A 24,654-nucleotide genomic window follows, 5' to 3' on the forward strand; every position below is an offset into this window, starting at 1 on the left:
CTTGGCTGGCTGGTATATGATGGGGTATGGAGGCTGACTGTGTCAGAAGTACATTAGTTGGACTGACATTGCTTTCCTCCACTCTCAGATTGCTATTGAGGTGAATTCATAAACTGTGCTTCTGTGCAGGGGAGCGTTGCTTCTTAAACACAGCAGCTGCAAAGAAACACTTGCGCAGCCTGCTGCCTTCCGGCATGATCCAAAATAGGTGCTGGAAGTTGTTCCACTGCTTCAGAGCGGTGCAGTTACCTTTGTGTATTCAGGCAGATGTTGTCTAAGAACACAGTGAAATGCTAAGAATCGGTTTGCTCTTTATTTGTGAGTGCAGTGGCAGCCTTCTCATCTAGTTGGAAAGCTCTGTAAAAGCCAATAAAGTAACAAGAGGGTGTGAACATCATTCTAACCCACTTATTTCTCCTGTGTTCCCTATATTGTTAGTGATCCCTTGTTAAGTCAAACTGACTTAACACAGCTGAAGAGCAATTCTATCTGCTGCTATTTTTGTTAGGGAGAGATGAGATTCCAGCACAGCTGAGGTAACTTGCAGCTTGTGAGCATAATCTTGGAAAAACAAATCCATTATTTTCTTACTAGCTTGTTCTACTGAGAAAAAAGTTTGCAGAAGCCCACACATGCCACCATCTAATCTGTATGTGTGAAATTGGGATGTATCAGTGAGTGAGAGTGCAATTCATACTCATTTTATTTCTCAAAGCTCTATTACTGACATACCCTGATAAGACATTACATGTCATCATCTTTCTTTGTGGCAGCTACCAGTCCCCACGCAATACAGAAGTCTGGTGAGGAACAATCACAAAACAGAGAGCTGTAGTCATGATGCTCAGTAACTGCAGCGCAGGTCCTGAATCCTCACTGGAGGCAATGGAATCATTCTACTGATTTTGTGGAAATAAGACACCATAGCACTGTTTCAGGACTGGTATCAGCATACTTGAGTTGTTTGTGGTATTTGGGATTAGATCCATAGCTAGAATAAACCAGCCTTCCTCAATGGCTGCTCTGGTTTTACTACAATTATTGTGCTTGTTGAAGCTAAGGACAGACAAGACTGTTTGGATCAAGTTATAGACTTTCATGCATAATTCATGCCTTGCTTTTCTTGGCGGAGCTATAGGCAGCCTCTTGATTTACAGCTCATTGTGACTCAAAGTTGTCTGCTCTAAATTTATCCTCCATCTAGGAATGTACAAACCGGTGCTGTAATGCAACTACCTGTACTTTGAAACCGGGAGCAGTGTGCGCGCATGGACTTTGCTGCGAAGACTGCCAGGTGAACCTGCGGAAACCTTTCTTATCTATACGGGGCGGGTAGAAGTCCATAATCTTCCCAACTGCAGAGCAGTAAGCAAGGATGGAGAACAATCAAATTGGTATCATTAAGCATTAAGACACTCGCGTTTCTTGTAGGCAATTAGAACACTTCTCATGTTGTAACAGTTATGGAAAGAGCAGATCAACAGACTCTTGTAATGGTGTCTGTGCTGTTTGTAGCCCCTTCACCTGCTCATGCAAAACCTCTCCTTTTCCATGAACTTTTGTATGCTTTGGTTTCTTGTCATGCTTTTCATGTGCTCTGGTGAGCAGTCAGTAAATGCTGGCCACATTTTAGGAGAAGACAGCATATTAATTCTATCAAGAGCATATGTATTTTTAATGGCAGATCATCAGCTATCATGGACTCCTAACTTACTATAAAAGCTAACTTGCTGCAGGTGTTTACCTTCTTGAATTCTCAGCCCATGTCTTGCATATGGGCTAATAAAGCATTCACCATGTTTCCGCTGTGTCGGTGGCAACCATCTGCCTAAAAGCTCAGTAGCAGCAAGCTATCAAAACAGCCAGAAAATGCTTTTTAGCAAAATCAATCTTTATGTCTTTTTGCCTTTTAACCAAAGGCGCTGTGGTGATGCAGTTAAAATTCAGTGCTGCTCCCAGAGCACACCCATCTTTTGTGGTTGTTGTTGATCAGTGAATGTTCAGATTGGCACATTCCACCATTGCCTACTGGTTGCCTTCAGCTCTGAAATAATGTAGTTATCCAGGGAAATCAGGACAGGACAGGAACAGTTACATGGACTAGTTGTATAACTGAGTTGAAGACGATCTTGATGTCCACGACAGAGTGACTTTTCCATGAGGAAATGCACCTCCATCCCAGGAAGCTGAATCCAGAGTCAAGTGGGCTGGTATCCTTGTGAGCCATAACAGAAGATGTAATGTAATGTTACGTGGTCAGCTGGCTGCCCTGGTCACTGCAGCATTGTTACAGCCACAGGCATGAAAATGTTTCTGCTCTGACTTTTCTGGCCTTTTTTTTGCTATAGAGCATCCTTGGCACTACAGCCCAAAATGTTTCTGTGCCCAGGTGTTTAGGTGTGATTGAAGGAGGCATGCTGGAAACTATGGTTCCTATTTGAAAATGAACAAAACCCTGGGTTTACTTTCTAACCCAAGCCATATGAGCCATATTTGCAGCTGCAACTTCAGTTCAGCCCTCCTTCCAGACAAACCCTTCACAACACGTGTCAAATAAATGTCTTTAAAGAGCTATATAATCCTTACACTGTCCTCTGTGGTCAGCTGGTGTAAAGCCGTTGGAAAAAGCTATTCATGTGGATTATACCCATGTTCATGCATGGGTTATACCGCTGCATAGCTCTCGTTGATTGGAAGTGCAGCAGTTAAAGTTGTTCTTTGTTTTGCAGTTAAAACCAGCAGGGATTCCTTGCAGAGAGTCAAGTAATTCCTGTGACCTGCCAGAGTTCTGCACAGGAGCCAGCCCTCACTGCCCAGCTAACGTGTACCTGCATGATGGGCATGCGTGCCAAAGGGTGGATGGCTACTGCTACAACGGCATATGCCAGACCCATGAGCAGCAGTGCATCACGCTCTGGGGCCAAGGTGAGTCTGAGAACCAGGAGATCTGTTTATGAGATAGACTTGGGGACAAAAAAAACCTTGTGATTTGGAGGAGGTTTATACAGTACCAATCTGCATCTATTCTTCTCTGAAAGGGAGAACTGAATAATGAGGGGATCATTTTGAGAATCATTTTATCCTTGATTTGCAGTCATGTTCATTTCTTGCAGCAGGAGGTGGAGAGCAACAGTAACTAGCCTCATTCCACAGCACTGCAGCAAATGGCAAGGTGAACTTAGACCAGTCATTTAACTTTGACTTTGATATGGTCGTATGTCATCTTGCAAAGTGCTGAATGGTCTTGACAGGTTGAAATCACATCCCTTTTCTGACTGGTGTGTAAGCTTCCTTCTGTGCTCTAAATTGCTCATCTGCAAAACATATATGTCTGTCTACATCCCAAAACAGACTTCAGTATTTGATATTAACATAAAATTGTTGGATCATTGTGTATATTTTATTGATTGGTGTTACCTGTAAACCTGTCTCCTGACTAGTGTATGCAGACTATGCACTGAGGAAAAAAAGAGATTTTATTCTCCATGTTAATTCACTTTCTTTTTGCAAAACTCTGATAGCATGAGGTCTTGGGTTAGCCTAAATGAATGCTATCCCAGGAAATCCGTTCATCTTTCCTGTGGCCCTCCCACTGAAATAGAATCATAGGATCATAGAATGGTTAGGGTTGGAAAGGACCTTCAGATCAGCTAGCAATACAAGTATTAATTCTGCATTTTGTTATCACATCCTGCATCACTGGGGATAAGTCCTCCTTCGTCTCACTTACCCCACTCTCAAATGGGAAAGCCACTTTTACCTCTCCTGAGGAGGAGCATTATTTAGAGACAGATTTAATTATTTCTTTTAAACTAAGCTCCCTTAGACTGTTCCAAGTCTGTATCTCTCTGCCTTTAACTCTGTGCCGAAACCCACGGATCAATATACTTACACACAGATGCTTCCCTTGGTCAAAACCCTCATCAGAAGTCTATTGAAGAATTTATGTTTTATTTAAAGAAACATTAAAACATGTCAAGAACTAATGTCACTGATGCAGATAACAGGTTAGCTTGGTCATGTGGGTTTAAGAACCTGTTAGAAGAGTTCTCAAACTCCTCATGTGGAACGAAACATGCATCTGATACACTGCTCTGAACCCCTGTCACATCGCAGAGGTAATATGAGCTCATATAGGCATGGACAATTATAGCCTCCACTCAGACTTACTGGGATTTCTAATCCCCTGGATACAGAGACATTTTCTCTTGTATAAAGCAAAAATCTCCTCATGAACCAGTTTCCCATGCCATGGAAAGATGCTCAGTCAGGCTGCTAATGATTTCAGATGCTGAGAAAAATTCAGCTAAAGGTCAGGGAGCTGAATTATTGCAACTCCCTTGCCAGGTCTGTTTCCTAATGCAGCAAGTCCTCCAAACCCCCTGGGCTACCCTAATTCTTTCTTGTCTTCTTTCTTGGAACTATTCAACATGGGCACTGCTGTGCGTGGAGTCTCCAGTGGTTGAAGCTACAGAGGTCTGCTTATGAGAAAGATGATTTTGTTAAGAACAGAGTTCAAAACCACTTTAGCTGCAATACCCTTATTTGTCTTGGGAATACCCAAAAATAGAGATTTTGAAAGGGAGGATGGGACATTACCAAACATGAACTGAAACGCTTAATTCTCATCATAGTTTTTGAAGCATAAATAGGAAATAATGCCAGTAAAATAAACCCTCAAACAGTGGAGCAGATAGGATTCAAGCAAAAAAACAAGGCCTCTATTCTGGATTTAAAGACTATGGATGTTAATATCTGCTGTTTGATCACACTTCATCTGGTTGGAGTATGAGTAGATGTGGGGTGGAATAGGAACGGGGCTAGTTGGGCCATGCAGTTTGAAAAATATCATGGTAGAGGTCTAAAATCTATCTTATAATCATAGAATGGTTAAGGTTGGAAAGGACCTTAAGATCATCCAGTTCCAACCCCCCTGCCATGGGCAGGGACACCTCACACTAAACCATGGCACCCAAGGCTCTGTCCAGCCTGGCCTTGAACACTGCCAGGGATGGAGCATTCACAACTTCCCTGGGCAACCCATTCCAGTGCCTCACCACCCTAACAGGAAAGAATTTCTTCCTTATATCCAGTCTTAAACTTCCCCTGTTTAAGCTTTAACCCATTACCCCTTGTCCTATCCTATCTTTCCAGCTTTGCTTGCAGAAGAAAGTGGGACTTGACGTTTGAAGATGTTGTCTCTGGACTTCCTATCAAAAAGATACATTTCAACCTTTTACATATTGTTGTAATTGATTAGAATTGTTGTTAACAATGTGTGTGTGGAGTGAAGAAGTGTGGGGTTTTTGAAAAAAAAATCTATATTTAAAGAAAAACCTGATCACAATCATTTACATTAATTCCTTTTTTTCCTTCTTCCCAGTTGGAGAAAGCCATGCAGAACAAAATACAATAACTCCTTTTAAAATAATATTCAGTATATTAAATTCCTTATCAAGATCTTCTTTTGTATATCTTCCTTTATTCATCAGGCTACAGATGTCCAGTAGCCCAATGATAAACATCAATCTTCATATTTTTAGATCTAGTTAAAGAGAAATGATGAGCACTGTCAGAGCTTGTTTACTTCAGGGTAAGCAATAGGAGCCTGCTTCCAGAAAGAAGTACTTGCACTTCCTGGAGGGGTTTTTTGTTTCTTTCAACAGATAAATTCAAATCAAATAGGGGAATATCTTTTTGTTTTTCCCTAACTGCAATAGCATGGGTGAAGGAGGGCAGGAGCACCTGGGGACCGTCTCTGAAAATACCACAAATTCTCCTTAAAGACCACATTCATTCAGGTCTGCTCCCAGAACTCACAAATCTCTTTCTCTCTTACCTTAATTCATATCCTTAAAGAGCAACATGCATGAATTACTTGTGACCTTCTTTGTTTCATATTCAGAACTACCAAATTGCACTGATGTGACCTATTGATAATAGTTGGACTACAATCAACGCATGTTTATGTAATGTCTGGGACTCCATTGGCATTTTCTGGGAGCAACTAGATACACAGATAAAGTCACTTAAGAGAGAGAAATTGTTTATTACCAAAGAATAGAAGATTCTCATCTTTAGACTCATGTCGTTTTCTGCATTGAATGGAAAATGACTCCGGAGGGAAGGAAAGGAGATGTCTGTCAGTGTGTTTCCCTGTATTTTCCCAAGAAGATAAAAACCAGTGACTTTGAGGAGCCGTTAGTGGCCATTGACATAATAATTAGAACATACTTGAATCTGTTTCATAGGTATGGCCATTTGTTTAAGCAGCAATGATCTTAATTTTAATGTCAATACTTGTTACAGAGGGCTGCCACTGGGGTAAGAGCTTTGCAGGTTTTTTTCCCAGGTACAACCCTATAGGCAAAATAGGTGGGCTTCCCCTCTAAGTTAGCTGACCAAACCATTGCTAACTGGTGTTTGCAAAAACACTGATTTACCCATGAAGATTCCAAATCAGTGAAATCAAAGTATTCTGATCATCACATATTTATGGCCAGGTCTTTTCTTTTGGAGATGTGAAAGACATTCATATTCTCAGAGGTAGTCAGAGCTAGCATAATCCTTAAATGCAAAATATAACAGCTCAACCCCATCTCATTCTTACACGCACATAACAACAGGGATCACCTGGATGAAGACAGAGGCCATGGGGAGCTTATGGAAAGTTTGCTTTGCACCATTAAGGGCAGTAAAATGAACTGCATGAGATGTAAAATCCAGGTGCAAATCACATGGCAGAGAACTGTATTTTTATGCTGATATTTATACAGTTGTTCATGGGGCTAGTTGGCATAGCCTGAGCAATAGAGCTTCAGGAGGTTGGGGGTTTTTTTGCCCTCCACACCCATAGAAGCTCTATAATTCTTTTAAGTAAGTGTTGAGACAGTGCTGGGAACTGAGCTGCAATATCTTTCTTTTCCACTGTCAGCCTGCTAACGGGTGTTTCTGTGTTCCTGGAATCAGCACCATGGTCAGAAATTCCTCTCTTCTCTTTCAGGAGCCCATGACAGTGTTTTCTCACTGCAGCAGGTCTTGCACTGATCTGCAATGACACAGCATTTCTGTATCATTTCCAAAAGTGTAAAACATCTCTTTTCTTGCAACCATAGAGGGAAAGAAATGGGCTCATCAATTTACACGTTTGAAGAGGGAAAAAAAAGTCTTCAGGCTGACAACTGCAGTGGTGAGCTTTGACCTCCTGCAGTTTCAAACGGCTGAATTAATCCCTTGAATAAGGCTTGGCATGGAAAAGCTGACAGGACCTTAATTATAGGGTCACAATACCATAATTATCAATAGCAAAGTGAAATAAACTCTGTTCGTCCAGCTCAAAGGACTTAATAACCACTGGAAATCTTTCACAAATCATTTTGCCTTTGCCTATGGAGGTAGGAAAATAGAGAAAGACAGGACTTTCTGCTTCAGTTAATATGGAGCAATCATGATAAATGGGTTTCCTCCAGAAACACAACATTACAATTTTCTTCCTTAAGCATCCTTCTAAAAACCTCCTTTTAACTTGGTAGCTCCATCTGTTCAGCTTCTTACACTCTGCTATGTTTTCATCTGTAAAATAGTCCAAATATTGAGAGAAACCAGTCAGGAGAGGGAACAGCCATCTGACTCCCAAGCAGCAACGTGCTTTGGTTTGATACCAAAGACAGGAATTGAAGCTAGATGATGGTTTCCAAGCCGCAGATGATCATTGGGTACCAGGTGTTTTCATACAAACTGCTCCGAGCTGGCAGGGGAGCATTTTTTTGTACTCCATGAGATCTTTTTTCTTGTCAAGTGTTATTGGTTGGAGTTAAAACTCACTGTCTGAGCCCTGCAAGGATGCTGCAGATATGTTCTTCCTGCAGGCTGCTTTCCATCAGACGTAGAGCACTTGACTTCATAAAAAACCAACCAAACAAAAAAGTTTCATTGGGTGAAAGAGGAAGATAAATACCTTCAACTCTCTTAATATTTCACTGAGCCCTTTCTCTTTTTAACACCGTTTCTTAAATGAGTCTTTGGCACAGGACATGAACATTCATTTTGCTCTTGGCAGGTTTCAGAGCCACACAAGGCTCAAGGGAAAGCATGTCTGCGCTCTGCGATGCTGCTGCCACATCTCCTAGGAAGCCTCCAGTCATTGCAATGATATGCCATGGGGTGAACTAGCTGGGCACAAGGCTCCCAACTAAGTAAAAATGAGACCCATAGCAATTATGTATGATCATGGTAGATGGGTGGGGGGCTTATTCCTTTGACTAGGTAGGTCTAAGCAAGACAGATGTGAGAGAAAAAGCAATTTTACTTGGCCTCTTGCTTACAGCATGTTTCTTCTTTCCCTTCCCTTTTAAAGCTGGCACAGTATATGCTCATGTTAATGTTTGTATCAAGCTGAATAGTTAATGTGCCTGCCCTGGAAAGATGAGGAGGAATCAACATGCTGATAATAGAAATTTTACTTTTGCTCTTTGTACAGTGTCTTGTCTGGATGTTTTGGTTGATTTTTTGATTATGGCTTGTGGTTTAATGAAAAGAAGTGAAAGAATCCTGTGTGAGTCCCTTTTAATAGTTCCGGATTTGAGAAATATTCTGAGCTCAGCAAGCTCGATCGTAATCTACCAAAGAATTTCAAGCTCTTGTCCTGCTCTCCAGGGAACCAACAGCTCATACTCAGTTCCTTCTGTGCCTGCCTTTCTGAGTTTTCCAGTTTCAGTATCTAAAACTGTTAGAAGGGGAAGAGAGTGCCATCTTAAGCCTCTTCAAGTTGTAATATTTTTGTCCTTAATAGCATTAGATTGCTGTTCAGCAGTATATAGCATTAGTCAAGCTTCTGACTGTGAAATGCAGATAATTAATTGAGGCTTTAATCTCGGAGTTATTAGTGAAAAGATCCACACTATCTGGGAGTTTTACAATCATATTTGTGTTTTCTTCTCCAGGAATTTGACCCCATTTTAAAAAAAAACTTACTTTTTGAAGGCTTTCAAATGAAATCTTCAGGATGGTTTAAATAAATGATGTGTTTTACCTTCAGTCAGAGACATGCACTCTTGGAAGTGGCTTCATGCATTCGGAAAAATGTAACATTAACTCAGATATTCTGTTTCTGATACAGATCAGGGAACAGAGAACACTGTAGAAATGCTATATTCTCAGCCTTAAGGCTATCACATCGTTTGCTGCCAGTTCGTTTTGGTCTAGTTTGCCTGATCTATCAAAAGTACAAAACTGAATCTAGCAAGTATCTGTTCAGAGTTTTAGTCCATGTATCTCCTTACCATCTTGGGTCCTCAAAGCAAGTCTGCCTATTGGAGTAGTTGAGGTAATGGCAATGATTTAATTGATTGTGCTATTTGTAATCTTCATGGAAAGAAAATATGGGGTAGCAAAGGGCCCTAGCAAAGGGCCTCTTAATCTTGCAAGGAACAGTAATTATTGGCTAGAAATAAAAGCCACTCTTGGCAACAGAACAAAGGGATTACATTCTAATACATGGACTAATGAATTGTTGCAGTTGGGGAAGTAAATCCTCTACCTCTCAAACATTTCAGGTGAAGGCATGTATCTTCCCCTAGAAGATATTAAAGTGTTGGTCACAATCTGGGAGAAAATGGACAGGAGCTTGTCTGTATAAGACATTAGAATAGATGTTCTAACAGTACCTTTTGACTTCTATAACGCAGGGATGAGTAATCTGTCTGCACAAACATTTCCAGTATACTCCCACTGGGGAAGTTCCTTTGCCATTAGGATATGTCTCCATCATAAAAGGCTACAGTAGATAACAACCAGATGCTGCCTGTCTTCCCAGATTCCTACTTGTATCACCATAGTAGAAACAGCCCTTCTTTCAAGTCAGCCTTTCAGCAGTGGATTTACTGAGGATCAAGGTGGGGATGGTTTCCCTTCCTCTCCCCAGCTTGAGCTAACAGCATCTTATGCTCTTTGCCATGTAATGTGGTCAAGTTTATACAGGCACATAACACTCCAGATTGCAACTGGATTTTTTGGGGGGGTTCCTGTTGTTCTGAATTACACTGTAAAAGGCCTTTCTCGAGAAGTATGTCCTTTGGCTTCAGCTCTTGTGGGTCTCACTAGAACCATGTGGACTGCTGCAAAAAGAAGGGAGTTAACTCACCAGATGGCCTGTGTCTTTCTTCACCAAACCAGATTTGGCATTTGCTAAAAGCTTTTGTGTCCTAGGAGGGTTCACAGGACGGATGTTATCTGGAGAGATTCTGAAAGAGAGTTTTGCATTTTCTGTTGCTCAGCATTGCCAAGAGAGACAAACAACAGTGGAAAACCCACACATTCAGGCTCTTCAATTAGCATGCTGATCCAGCACAACTGTTTTGTTGTGCTTCATCAACATGCAGATCACATCCCACCTTTCCCTAAAGCATCAGTGGAGCTCAAAGAAAATTATTAACAACACCTTCTATGAGAGGAAAGTTCTGATTAGGTTTTGTTTCAGGTGCGAAACCTGCTCCTGGGATCTGCTTTGAGAGAGTCAATTCTGCTGGTGATCCTTATGGCAACTGTGGCAAAGATTCCAAGAGCTCCTTTGCCAAGTGTGAACCCAGGTATGGTCTCTCCCTACAAACAAGGGAACAGATTCAAGGGTGGTGGGAAAGGGATATAACATTTAAAATTCTTTAACTAATCTTTGGTTTCATTTACCTCCTTCAGAGATGCTAAATGTGGAAAAATCCAGTGTCAAGGAGGAGCAAATCGACCTGTAATCGGTACCAATGCTGTTTCCATAGAAACTAATATCCCGCTTCAGGAAGGTGGCAAGATTCTGTGTCGTGGTACCCACGTGTATTTGGGTGACGATATGCCCGATCCTGCTCTTGTGCTTTCAGGAACCAAGTGTGAAGATGGAAAAGTAAGATTCTGAAGTACTCTAAGCCAGGAGAACATCACTACCTCATGTTGCCAAGTTCTTTGTACTAAACTGACTGGGTTTTGCTTTGGGATTTTCTTTCTTTCCACTAAAGAATTGCTCATTCTCACACTGACTCAGCATTTTACTCTCTCCTTCTGCCCACTGTTCTGTATTATAGATTTGCAGTTGCAATACAAGTTGCTTAAGTTTAAAACTGTCTTTTTGAAGACAGTCCCAAGTACCTGCCCAAGTAGGCTAAAGGCTTTCTGTAAAATAAGTACAGCAAAACAGTGCAGGCTTGTTAATGAATTTCTGAGGAGTTCAATGTATTCATTTTCCAGTCTATGGCATTGCAAAAATTGACATTAACTTCACTTTAGGTCTCAAAATGTGTTATATCTGCTGATTCTGGCTCCCCCCCGCCTTGTAGTTTCTTGCAGGAAAAGCTATCTCTGTATTTGCTATTAGAAAAAAAGATAAACCCATTGATGTTCAGCCACCAATGGTGATTTTTGCAATCATATTTTACAGACTTTGTGAATTTTCCAATGTGAATGCAATCCAGATTTCATATGGCTGTCTCATTCCTAGCCTCTCTTTTGTGAGAAAAGAAACTGAGAAAGATGGGAGACAGCCATGAGTTTATAGGGAGGGAGGAATGGAAAGGAGCCCAAGAACTGTTGAAATGAAGACGGTTTCCATACCCTCAGTGGATAACTTGCAGAAAGAAAGAAAAATTGCTTTGATAATTTGTGGTAAATTCAAGTGAGCCTTTGAATTTCTGCATGCTTTTGAATTGCGTTGAATTATCACAGTGCACTGGGAACAGGTTGAAAATACATCCCTAGCGAAACTACAGTTCTGTTACAGGGAAACAACCCTCACAACATTTCTAAGTCAATCTGTTCTAAAATGTCTTTTCAAAGGAAACTCAATGCTGGGAAATCACCCGATTATGTTTTACTAATGAGTATTTAATCTTTCTAATCTATCTAATCATACACATACACACTATAGAATACACAGGCTAATACTTATGAAATTGTATGTTTTACTTGGAGGACATTAGTGCATTTGTATTACGGATTAAGAATATGAATTTAAATATTCTTGAGTTTTCTGAGCTGAAGATACCCAATTTGAAATGCAGCCATTTTAATGTGATCAAAATTCTGTGTGCTACTGCACTGTGAATATTTGAATTGAGAATGCTGCTGTAATCAGACCATATTCTCTACATGCGTGCATGTTGATGCCAATTCACTCTAATTTCCTTTCCATTTTTTCTTCTCCCCGGGGGATAAGTGCCCTGATTAAGCTTCCCTGTCGTCTCCTTCAACACTATTCCCTGCTTAATGCTAATTATTGTGACTGACTTTTAGTGCTACTGAACTGAACTGCATTTAAACATGAGCAAAATTGTGCAATGCCTTTTTTCCCCCTTTTTTGGGAGAGGTCAGCATAGCCTTGCAACAGTTACTCCAGACCTAATTTCTTCTTTTTTCAGTTTCATGTAGGGTACCATCTCATTGCTGACATCTTCACCACTCATTCGATTACTTGATGGTGTTATTAGATTGTACTAATATTGCTTTAACTCAATTTTCAGCTATGTTGGCAGAGTAAAGTTTACTCCTAATAACTGGAAAACAAAACTAATTTCATTACTTTGCATGTGTTATTTTTTTAGTTTCCTATAAGATTACTATTACACTTTAAATATAGCTGGTTTATCATTAACACCAAAAAAAACTCTTCAGAAAGTCTCAGTTTTGCTGAAAAACAATGATGAACTCATGTATATCAGTGACCTCAGTTGAATATTTGGGCTGTCCTGGGTCCAGGTTCTGTGCCAGCATGAAAACGTACCACACTATTGCTATAAAAAGACCTGTGCTAATTCACACCATGAAGGGACCTAAAACTTTCCTTGAATCATGGAATCAAGTAGGTTGGAAAAGACCTTTATCAAATCCAAATCAGGAGGTATCATCCACTCTTGTCAAGACATGGATGCAGCCAGATGAGGTCCATGGAGGAAGCCCGCTCAGTGCATTCCTGGTCCTGAAAAAATGCAAATTACTGGGGTTTTTGATTGGCTTTGAAAATCCCCAAAGCCCAGCAGCTCAACACTAGTTCCACTTCAGTGAAGCTGTGAGTGTTTATTTACACAAGCTCAGCATGGCCACCAAATACGAGCGATGTCTGAAAAGCAGTATTGGCCTGGATGCCTGTGGAGAGCAGGATTCAGCTTCTGCAGATTTGGACCTAAAAGGAGACGATGCCTAATTCTGGTGTCCGTATCTTTTTGTCAATATAACATTGTCAATGCAGCACGTGTATTGGGAAATCTTTAGCTGCTGAAAGAACTGTTGATGGATGAGCAGATATACGGAGAGGGACGTGATGCTTTGTGAGCACCAGCAGTTCTCTCCTTATTAAAACTTCTTTTCTCTTCTCTTGCAGATTTGCCTTAATCGCCGGTGCCAGAATACAAGCGTTTTTGGTGTACATAAATGTGCAACAAAGTGCCATGGACGCGGAGTAAGCCTTATAGGAATGCTTTTTTTACAATCAGTCAATAAACACTGGACAAGAAATCATTTTGTGTAATAGCTTTGGGGTCTATGATTGATTGTAATATATCAAAGTCACTGCAGTACTTTTTTTATCATGTATTTCCAGGTTCAGTGTCCCTTGTAGAAAATGCAAGCAATGAACTGATTTTTATTTAACAAAGAAATATCTATCAGGCAGTCATTGTCTTATTCTTAATTAACAATCTGTCATAAATAGGAATTTTAAGTCTAAAGTTCCTTCATAAAGAAGTCCCATTAACATTGCAAAAAATGATAATTTTTTTAATCCAGTTTCTATCTGGTTACAGAAAAGTTAAAATATTTCAAAGGGAAAAGCATTTCTAAAAGTATTAAAATAAAGTAGAATCATGGAATGATTTGGGTTGGAAGGGACCTTAATGCTCATCCAGTTCCAGCCCTTTGCCACAGGCAGGGACACCTTCCACCAAAGCAGGTTGCAAAACCATGTTGATGAATTTCATCATATGAAAGTGATGCAGGATGAAAAACTTGATGATATCAGTTAAGAATATGAAAGCGTTTTCAAACCTAGTTTATATCATGAAAATGTTAATTATGACAAGCTATGCCTTGTTAACAAGGATTTGCTGATGGTCTTTTTGTTTCTGTGAAAAGCTGTGGCACCCCCATTGCAAGAGCCATAGGAAATTCCTTGCCCTCTCCTGAGAAGGGATTTTCATTTGACTATTAATTTTAATATAGAACATCTTTGATATCTGTTATTTTATCATCCCTCAGCTGAAAAACTGAGCACTGTTGATGACGCTGCATGTTATCATTGTGCTGGAATGAGCATCAGCTTAGACTGGCATCTTCATGTTGTTACAATGGAGAACCTCTGGTGACTCCTGAGGAGCAAAAAATGACCTTGTGGAATTGTAGATGGGAACTCCTGTAGTGCTTTAATTTTAAAGATAATGCTTAACAAATTATATTTTTCATTATCTTGCTGTCTTTATAAAGTAAATCTCTGTTTTTCATTTTAAGTGACCATAGCTGGTCTAAGCTATGTGAATGGTACTTTAATACCTCCTGAAAGCCTGCCAGCTGACCTTGCCAGAAAAATGCATATTTTCAAACTCCTGTGAACTAACCAGTATCTTACTGAGAAACCCATTTATTAACCTATTGTGTGGTTTCTCCACACTGGTGCTGGTGGATCACTGATGGTCAGTGTTAGGCCATATTTAAGGACCATATTGACAACAAGCCCTAAGCCCCAGATCTTTATTTAAAGATCAGTTTGAGCACCTGCATGTGACTGTGCCATCTCTGTGCTGTGCAACAAAACTTTTGGACCCATTCAGTTCATGTGTTGTGTCAATAGAGCATGGAGTTTTAACACCTGTATAAGTCATAGCTGTTATTTGGGTGGTAGAAATAAAAAGCAGCCCTGGTTTTGGTGGGTGTTTTGAACTGTGGGACCTCCTGATGGAAAAGCTATGAGTCTTCCAGCTCCTTTTGCTCCATGCAGAAGGAACAGGCTGATGTTGGTGATGGACTCCAGCCCTTTGGAGCTATCTTGTTCTGCAGGGAGCATTTAGTAAATCAGGTCTTGCTAGTTGTTCCTTTACTCAGATTAAACCCACCAGAACCCTGAGGGCTGTTTTGTTATAGACACTGCAGGTATGGTATGAAAGGGAGGGTTTCCTCAACCTTGATTCCAGCAACTGGAAGAACATCCTCAAGCCAGGGATCCAAGCAGTGGAAAAATCACTCTGCAACCTCGAGCAAGCCCTTGATGTACAGGAATGTTCAAGTGGGCTGACAAAGCTTTACAGGCTTAGCAGAGAGAGACTCTTGTTCCTGTGAAGGCAGAAGGAATAGAAGTTAGACAGCAGATAGTGCTGCTGCTGGGGGCAAAGAGAGAGAATAAGACTTAAGAGGTGTGTCATTATCCTTATATTACTGAAGTTGTCAGCTGGTGCAATGCAAATTACCTGCCAAATAGAATCATAGGATAGTTAGGGTTGGAAAGGACCTTAAGATCATCCAGTTCCAACCCTCCTGTCTTGGGCAGGGACACCTCACACTAAACCATGGCACCCAAGGCTTCGTCCAACCTGACCTTGAACACTGCCAGGGATGGAGCATTCACAACCTCCCTGGGCAACCCATTCCAGTGCCTCACCACCCTTACAGGAAAGAATTTCCTCCTTAGATCCAATCTAATTTCCCCTGTTGAATTTTTAACCCGTTACCCCTTGTCCTATCACTACAGTTCCTAATGAATAAATAATCAATAATAATGATTTCTTAGAATCCCTCTTACCCCCCAGTGTGCACAGGGTTGCTCTCTGCCATCTTGGTTGTGTTAATAAGCAAACACCAGAACATCTCTTTTCTTCTGTAAGCTTTACTTCTTTCAGATGTGTCACTATCTGATCAGGAGGCCTTGTCAGCCAGTGCTGCTCTCAGATTCATGTTATGCCATCTGTCTTGCTTTGCAGGTCTGCAACAACAAAAAGAACTGTCACTGCGAGGCTGACTGGGCCCCCCCGTTCTGTGACAAGCCGGGGTTTGGTGGCAGCGTGGACAGTGGACCCATTAGGCAAGCAGGTCAGTAGTAATTCATGCTTTACTTGTTTCCATGATAAAGAGTGGAAAAACAAAGTGTTATCTTGTAAATGATGAGCTTGCAAGATTGGGAAATGCGGCAGTAAATCAAATGGCTTAATCCAAACACATTGGCACCAGCTTGAAAATTTAGTGTAGCAAATCCAAGGCAGAGTGCATCAAATTTCTTGCATAACAAAAGGCACAGTGATCCTGGCAGGTTCTTTTATCTTTGCCTTTCTTTCCTTGCCTTTCTTTGCCTTTTGTTGCCTTTCTTTGCCTTTTGTTGCCTTTCTTTGCCTTTTCTTGCCTTTCTTTGCCTTTTCGTGCCTTTCTTTGCCTTTCTGTTGCCTTTTCTTTGCCTTTCCGTTGCTTCTCTTCTTTGCCTTTCTTTGCCTTCCTTTGCCCTTCTTTGCCTTCCTTTGCCCTTCTTTGCCTTCTTTTCCCTTTCTTTGCCTTTTTATTTTCCAAGATACATGATCAAGTTTAGTAGTTGACTGTAGTAAGTAGGAAATGGCATTGATTTAAGCTGAGGGTGAGGAGCTAACTCCTACACTTGATACAATCCTATTGCAATGGCAGATGAACATTGCAGTACTCTTGGATTCACCTTGAGATACACCAAGCTCCAGTGTTCTCCACTGAGTGCTTCAGGATAGAAATACCTTATTGTACACGCAACCTATTCCTATAGTTATGTGCCTAATGAAGAGTGGATGTTGCAAGGATTATACATGCAAATTTATTGCATAATCAACAATCAGAAATCTATTTTATCTTGTTCTTCCAAGGAGGATCTTTTGTATTGTGGGAAATAGCAGATTTCTGACTGTGTCAGATTAAAACTATGTTTTATAGATAGCTTCCACACATTTGGCAGAAGTTACCCTCACATATGACAGTAGTAGGAGATGTACATTTTCCATAATTTGCATTTCAATTTCCCCCTTGTTCAGTCTGCAGAACATTGGCTGTAGTATCTTACTTCACCTTTGGCCAACCTCCGAAAGAATTAGTTTCTACACATTGTGAATGTTATAGGATTTGATAATCATCACATGCCAATTTTCCTCCGGAGTACTGTAACTTCAGCGACTTCCACGGAGAGATGTTCCTGATTTATGTCTGAGTACGTGAGAGGACAAGCAGTCTGCTCACATACACATCTATAAACTAAAAACTTGCTGGAAAATGATCTGCACCTTTTTGTATGAATAATATAATTCAAACCCAAAATGGATTGTATTCTCTACATGCCAAATCCTGCCGTGAATTGTAATTCTGGATTTATGACATCAGGGCCATTTACATGACAAAGCTTCACATTATAATTTCACTGGTGAAAAATCTTTTTAAATACCTACCCACCAGTAAGACAGCAAAGAAACCGTGCTCAGGCACTGAACAAGTGGGATTACGGGTGTGTTAATGTTTTCTTTTGAGATTTGCTCTAAAGCATTATAGTCCTTTTCCAGCTTACCTGAAAGCTGAGTACCTAGGGAGCTGCAGTATGTGTTATAATGAGGAGCTGCATACACAAGGCTAACTGCAGAAGACAAATATAGGACATCTTTGATAATTCTCATGGTTTGTGTTTCGAAAGCAAACATTTCAATTTAAGAGAAAATTGTTTTAACAGTAGTTTAATATAGTGGGGTAGTTTCACCATGTCTCTCTAATGACAGTGCTACATTCAATAATACTGGGAATACTGGGAATAAACAAATATGGAGATGCTGCAAGGGCTGGAGCAGCTCTGCTCTGGAGCCAGGCTGAGAGAGCTGGGCTGGGGCAGCCTGGAGAAGAGAAGGCTCCTGAAGGGGAGACCTGAGAGCAGCTCCAGTGCCTGAAGGGGCTGCAGGAAAGCTGGAGAGGGGCTTGGGACAAGGGCCTGTAGGGACAGGCCAAGGGGAATGGCTTTAACCTGCCAGAGGGGAGACTGAGATGAGCTCTTAGGCAGAAGCTCTTCCCTGGGAGGGTGCTGAGGCGCTGGCACGGGGTGCCCAGAGAAGCTGTGGCTGCCCCATCCCTGGCAGTGTTCAATGCCAGGTTGGACACAGGGGCTTGGAGCAAGCTGCTCTAGTGGAAGGTGCCCCTGCCTGTGGCAGGGGTTGGAGCTGGGTGAGCTTTAAGGTCCCTTCCAACACAAACCAGCCTGGGGTTCTGTAATTCCCAGAGGACATAGTTTTCTGTAGCTGACACTTGGACTTTACCCAGCTGACTTAGAATAAACCTTTATGTTTGACACTCTGTATATTTCTTACAAAGCAGCCTAAATATTCAATAGGTAGAGAAGTTAATTAATTTAAATTGCATCATCTTAGCCTATTAATTTTATTAATCTTTTAGAGATGGTGAGGGAGTTATTATTCTGCAGTGCTACAAGGTAAAAGTGTGCCCCATCACCCCCCATGTGCAGTTTGTTCAGTCAGCGCTGCTGACTGTTCACCACCATCCAAGTGAGCTTTGGCAAGTAGATGAGAGCCAGCTAGCTGAAAATCAAGCAGGATAAGGCTGAGACAGTGATGATGGGTTACCAGAGCAAAGTTTAAAGATGTTTCTCCTACTGTGGGAGTGTGTATTTTTTAGGTCAGCAGTCCTCAAGAATCACATCCTCTCCTCCAGGCAGCGACCCTATCACATAGCCATAATGATCAGAGCTGCTGCTTGCTTCTTTCTAAAAATAAGGCTTTCTTTCAGCTGCAAGTCATCTAGTCAGGTTTCATCTCACTATTGTGCCTCACTTAGGTCCCAGCAAGGTACTTAAAGCAGCTTTAAGCACTCTGAAAGCTGGAACAAGTACAGAAGGCTGCAGCCTCTCGCTAAGCAGAGCATCCCTCTGCGAGCACACAACACCACTGCTGAAGGCTTTCCTCCAGATTCAAGCTAATAGCCTTATGGGCTGGACCACAGAAGTCCAGATTTCAGACTTCTTGCCCAGTATTAAAGCAGAATAGAACCCTTCAAATCTGTTTATAACAGAGCTGCGGTTACTGCCTATGTTTAAGGGCAGAATATGTGAAAGTTTGCACGTAACCAAATCACAGTCTAGGCATTTCTGTCCTTTTTTTGCTCCTTCTCAGCTTTGTCTCCCTCCCATTCTGGCAGCAGGCAACCCATGAAGAGGGCACCAGCCGGCATTGCTACAGCCATCATCCTATGGGTGTCTGGATGTGGCTGACAGCCTGCACTCCTTATGGCCTCATTTGCAGGTGACAACCTAAGCAGGACCTTAGCATAGACGTAGAGAGAAGACATGGAGATGTTCACACTTGGGTGCACATCTGATTAGAATAGAATAGTTAGTGTAGAAGGAACCTACAGTTTTATATGTTAACCAATTTTTCCCCATTGTGAAAGAAGTAACTTTAAAAACAGGCCAAAATTCAAGCATCAGTCTAGAAGAAATTAGAGTTTATTAGTCTTTAATTCACAATTCACTTCACCTGCATTGCAGTTAGAAAGTCAGGCCAGGCAGCAATGTCCTGCTCCCTGTATACAACACGTTTCAGTGAAGACGGCTCTTGATAGAAGTTAACTCCATGTGTTTTTTTGCAGATAATAAGAGTTTAACCATAGGAGTGCTGATAACCATGCTGTGCCTTATCTTTGCTGGATCAATCATGTATGTCAAAAGGAAGACTTTCATGAGATGGTTGTTTACAAGTAAAAAGACAACAATAGAGAAACTAAGGTATGATCATTTTCCCTAATTACACTCTAATAGACCTTAGTAGAAAGTAACTGTTACTGTGGGTGCTCTCATCTTGACACTCATCACAGAACAGTGTGAACACATTAGAGCCAACCTTACCAACAGTATTCACCAAGTGTTAACAGCAGTGTTTTTCCTGGTTTAGTTTAACTTTATTGATGTCAGTAAAGAATGTAGGTTTTGGTTTGACCACATACTCTTTCCTTTTGTGATAAAAAATGAAGAAGTGAAGGAAGCATTGCCTTCATTTCCATTTGCGTGAAATAGTTTCATTACACCGTGTGGCCTTTTATCTAAACTCAGTCGAGTGAGCTGAAACTTCCACATTTGAGGTCATTACTGTTTAAATGCTAGCTTCATTAGAATAGTCTCTTGGGTGTTACAAAGCTGTATTTCCACAGATTGCAGAAGCTAATTTAACAGACTACTGGTTTCTGAAAAATCAATATTTATGTTTATTCTTGCAGGAGCACTTGACAATTTTTGCTTTCCTTGTTTGCTATAAAAAGTCAGGAACTCATTGCAAAAATCTCCCTCTGAAAAGAGGCTCCAGATTAAAAGAAATGTGATAAAACAGAATGTTGTGTTCTATAAATAAATGCTTGTTTTGCAGATCTGTGAGTCCAGCAAGACCTTCCAGTTCATCTGAGCCTAATCATCATGTTCCTACCACATCTCTCAGTAAAAATGTCATCAGGAAGCCACAAAATACAAATATGCAAAAAGTGAGTCCCTAAATAGTGCTTTTTAAAAAGAAAATCTATCTATATTTATATATATGTAGGATCTCATTTAAGTAACATAGCACAATTATTACATGATCTTAATATCACATACAACTAACAGTATGTAAAGTGAAAGAAGGTACAGGTTTCAAAATACCTTCGTGGCTTCCAAGCTTTAGACAGTTGGAAATATCAAGTGCAGAAAAGGATAGTTTAGTCTCCAGGATAGAGCCAGACATCTTATACCAGAACATTACATCCGAAGGGTGAAGGATTAGTGCTTCAGTAGGACTCTGGAAGCTGTTATTTGCATCTCTGGTTGAAGAGGTCTTGAGTGTAGATGAAAGCAGAATAGAAGAGAAAAGGGAATAACAGATTTGAAAGCAGCAATGCTTATGTTTGAAGTTTATAGCATTTGGTTGTTGTTTTTTTTATAGAGAGATGGTCCAAGAAGACCGCTGCCATATCAGATCATTGACATTAGTAACCCTGTGAAGACACATGATTTGCCACCATTAAAAACACCTCAGAGAGTCCTACCACCCCTTCCCCAGCCACCGTGTCACCAAGCTGTGCCTGAAAGACCTTTGCCAGCTAACCCTTCGCTGAGGTTCACCCAGGTAACCACTGATTTTCTTTAAGCTTCTTTTCTATTGGATATCTAATGTGAGTATCTCCATGTGGTGAAGTGGAATGAGGTGTTTTCTCATCTTTCACATTGGCCTTTCCCCACAGTATTTCCTTTATACTCCATGCAAGTTCAGAAATGCGGTGTGGACATATTGCTTTATTCCAGATGAGGCCATGACCCTAAAATGTAGGATCCTGAACTCTCTCTTCACCACTCAAAAGACACAACAGCATAAACAAGCTCCATGTTACAGGCAAAAAGGCTCATCTTGCCAGCTGCCCAAGTGGAGGCGAAACTATACAGTATATTAGCAAGGTGCCAAGTACATTGATATAGTTTAGGAAGTCAAGCTGCAGATGTCTTCTGCAAAAGCAAAAGATGTATTAGCTTGATGTGCCTCTGTTCTGCCAATGGGTGTATGAATCAAGGTTATGTCCCCAGAGCAGAGATGTAAAAAGCAGGCTTGTAATTACCTGCACTACTTAATGTAGATGTACCTTTCATTGCAGAGTTTAAACAGAGCTGGTAACCCCCTTTTTTTTGTAATAAGATGCACTTGAAAGTGATATTCAGGGTAGATTAAGTTGTCTGTGCAATTTTCTATGTTAAATTGTCTCTTTTCTTGTCACCAGCTTCTCTCTTTTGGTTGCATTTGTAGCATGACTGTGTCTAAGCAAAGGAATCAGGCACCCAGCTATTTCTGTTCCATAGATGTTGTGCTATTCTGGATATAGCACAAGATTAAAATGAAGTGAATATCTTTATCACCAACTATCTTAAATGAGCACCACATTGATTTGGATGCTCATACAGCAATTCAATACTCAAATAGCTGTGCCTTGAGTGACTGTGCCTATCTAAACCTAGCGAGGATGTCCAAGGACAGAGCATCTTCTTCCTGCAGCAACTTTGTGAGCTACTCTGAGACACCTCCCCAGTGATTTATAGGAGGATATAGCTATGAGAATCAGTTGCTGAAGTGCAGTGCTTTGAAAAGCAGTTGTAAAAATAACACAGGAAGAAAAAGGATGAGACGGTTCTGAGCTGCCATGGCAGTGTGCTTACATATTATGACAGCAGAAAAAATGGAGCTATGGATCATTTTGTCTAAATCTGAACATGAATCATTCAGGTTAGACCCAACTTCTACAAGTGTAGACAGTTTAATTGCTTTCAAAGTATTTAAGCTTTTTCTTCTTCTCTTTTTCATCTTGCTAGTCACTTATTTTCCTTTGCAGGGGAATTGGAAATACTGATTCTTTCTAAAATCAATTTTATAGGAAAAATGAAGGAGTGTTGGTTTGGGTTGCTTTTGTCTTTAGAAGAAGAAATTTCTTCTATTTCCTCTTATGTAGCTACTTATAAGTTTACACTGTCTCCCACTAGCAGAAGACAGATGGAGAAGAGGCCTTCCAAGAAAAGTAACCATTTTTCATTCTGATGGTGTGTCTGTATCTGCCCCAGCCTGTTATCGCGCTTCAAAGCAGCCCAATGCATGACTGCAATTCATGTTCCAAAATGCCCTCCCCTTCAAACCCCACATAAAGTGCAAGGTGGAATACCAATCTCTAGTACTGTCATCACAAAAGACTGACAGATCTGAAACTGCCAAAAAGCTTTTTGGTTTGGCAGCTCAAATCAATTGTGGCATCAAGCAAAATACACTGGTTTTGTTGCTGCATGAAGTAGAAGTAGGACAAACGGGACCAGCGCAAGGCAGCCTATTGAATAAACCAGCATGGCTTCTTCCAACATTATGTCCGTACCCTCAGTTCAAGATTGTGAGAAACAGCTACTTTTTATATCCCAGAAAACACTGTATGGGAAGGAAATCATCTCTTCTGAAGAGTTTCGCTCCCTCAAAGCCTGGAACAAGTAAATTAACTTGAGAATAGTTATGGGGCTAGTTTATATAGATATTACTTAATGTATTGCTTCAGCACTCTCTTGGAAGTGCATCCATCAGGTCATCGAGAGGAAGCACTTTAAAAATCACTACATCCATAATATCCTCCAGATGCTCGGTACTGCAGCACAGCGTGGAAGAAGAGTATCCAAAACCATTCACTGTTTCTATGGCTTCACAGCTGCTTCCTTCTGCTACTCCCTTACAAGAAGGAGATTGAAGCACAAGCTACATTCCTGCTGCCTTTGGGCTTAGAGCAGTGGATAGATAAGGCACAACATACTAAGCAGACTCTACGACAACTCTTCTCCTCTGTAGTGCCTGTTGAGAAAGCAGTGAATGATCCATATTATTTTGCTATAAAACTTCCTTTCTGATCTAAATAGTAAAAAAAGACCACAACAAAAATAACCTAAATTAAATGCAAATTATCTGTTGCCAAGTTTAATATTTAGCAATCTTTTGATTAATAAACAGCTTTTTCTTATTTCAAATGCTCTTACAAGGCAAACTTAATATATGAGGCAGATTCACAGTCAGCATAAATCAGCACAGCACCACTGAAAACAAGGAAAGGGTACAGGTTTATACTAACCATGGGTTCAGTCCATGCACTCGGATTTGATCACTTCCACTTGCTTTTGTTGGTATTCAGTTGCTGCCTCTGATGCTGTCATCATCTTATTACCAAAATATGTCTCATATTTTACAGGTCATCCTTATTACAGGAAATACAGCTTTGTGCTTTTACTTTCCCCCTTAGTAAAACTGAGCTGGGTTCACCTTCTGCTCACTCTGCCGCAGTTACTCCTGTTGATATCTTGCCTCAGACTGGCTGTTGACATAGAGGGCTAACACAAATTAAGATCCCATCTAAATAGGTTGAGGAAGATAGATAACCCTTCTCACCCAGTGCATCGCAGGCAAGAACCTTTCCAGTTGCTAATTTAAAAGTCAGAGACAAAAATTAAAGCTTCATGCACCTGATGGCTTTGTAGCTGCTCAATAGCAGAAAAAGAGATCATGGCAATATTTAGAACAATGCTTCCCCAAATGCAGGCAGAGTAAATGCATTAAATGCTAAGTTGTTGATATAAACCTGGACAAAGAAATCCATCCATAAACTCTTTGTACTGAAGAGCTGTAGTTCTGTAGGGTTAAAAATGAGCTGGGAAGAAGGAGAGATGAAGCAGAGAAGCACTGCTATGGTGATGCTATGAACTGTGTTCTAGTCTTGCCAGGACATCAGAGGCTACAGCAAGTTTCCACACATTTTAACATACAAACCATACAATTTGGGTTCTCCTGTGGCACAGAAAGAATATAAAAACACCACCTTGTAATGCCAGTTTGAGGGAGGGGATTTATTTCTTCTATTTTATTTTCCTCTGCTTCCAAGGATGTTTGTTTTCCTGGTGTCATTTTCCTGTGCTGGCATCTCCTTTCTATGAAGTGCTCCTTCATTTTGCTACATCTCAGCCGTTACAGGATCTCCATCTCCATTTTCTTTGAATTCCCTCTCCACTCCTTTCTTTTACCCTTTCTTACCAGCTTGCCACATTAGACTTTCTGTCAAGCCACTTTGCTGCTTCCTCCTCAAGAGCATAAACTCGTTCTTGCAAGCTCTGGG

The 24,654-nt window shown here is 40.8% G+C and overlaps 1 protein-coding gene across 1 annotated transcript in view; it reads left to right on the forward strand.

Annotated features, from left to right (window-relative positions):
* Positions 1 to 24,654, forward strand: part of ADAM12 (ADAM metallopeptidase domain 12) — a 188,176-nt gene that overhangs the window by 158,466 nt on the left and 5,056 nt on the right. Inside the window, exons 13-21 of the mRNA XM_057408684.1 lie at positions 1,205 to 1,294; positions 2,730 to 2,925; positions 10,478 to 10,586; positions 10,693 to 10,891; positions 13,358 to 13,435; positions 15,942 to 16,050; positions 19,606 to 19,741; positions 20,376 to 20,487; positions 20,925 to 21,107. Coding sequence (XP_057264667.1) covers positions 1,205 to 1,294; positions 2,730 to 2,925; positions 10,478 to 10,586; positions 10,693 to 10,891; positions 13,358 to 13,435; positions 15,942 to 16,050; positions 19,606 to 19,741; positions 20,376 to 20,487; positions 20,925 to 21,107 — 1,212 coding nt within the window. The remainder of the gene's footprint in view (positions 1 to 1,204; positions 1,295 to 2,729; positions 2,926 to 10,477; positions 10,587 to 10,692; positions 10,892 to 13,357; positions 13,436 to 15,941; positions 16,051 to 19,605; positions 19,742 to 20,375; positions 20,488 to 20,924; positions 21,108 to 24,654) is intronic.

Source organism: Pezoporus wallicus, unplaced genomic scaffold (genome assembly GCF_028554395.1).
Source record: "Pezoporus wallicus isolate ANWC-B61680 ecotype Strahan unplaced genomic scaffold, APGP_CSIRO_Pwel_v1 contig_13954, whole genome shotgun sequence".
Lineage (NCBI taxonomy): Eukaryota > Metazoa > Chordata > Aves > Psittaciformes > Psittacidae > Pezoporus > Pezoporus wallicus.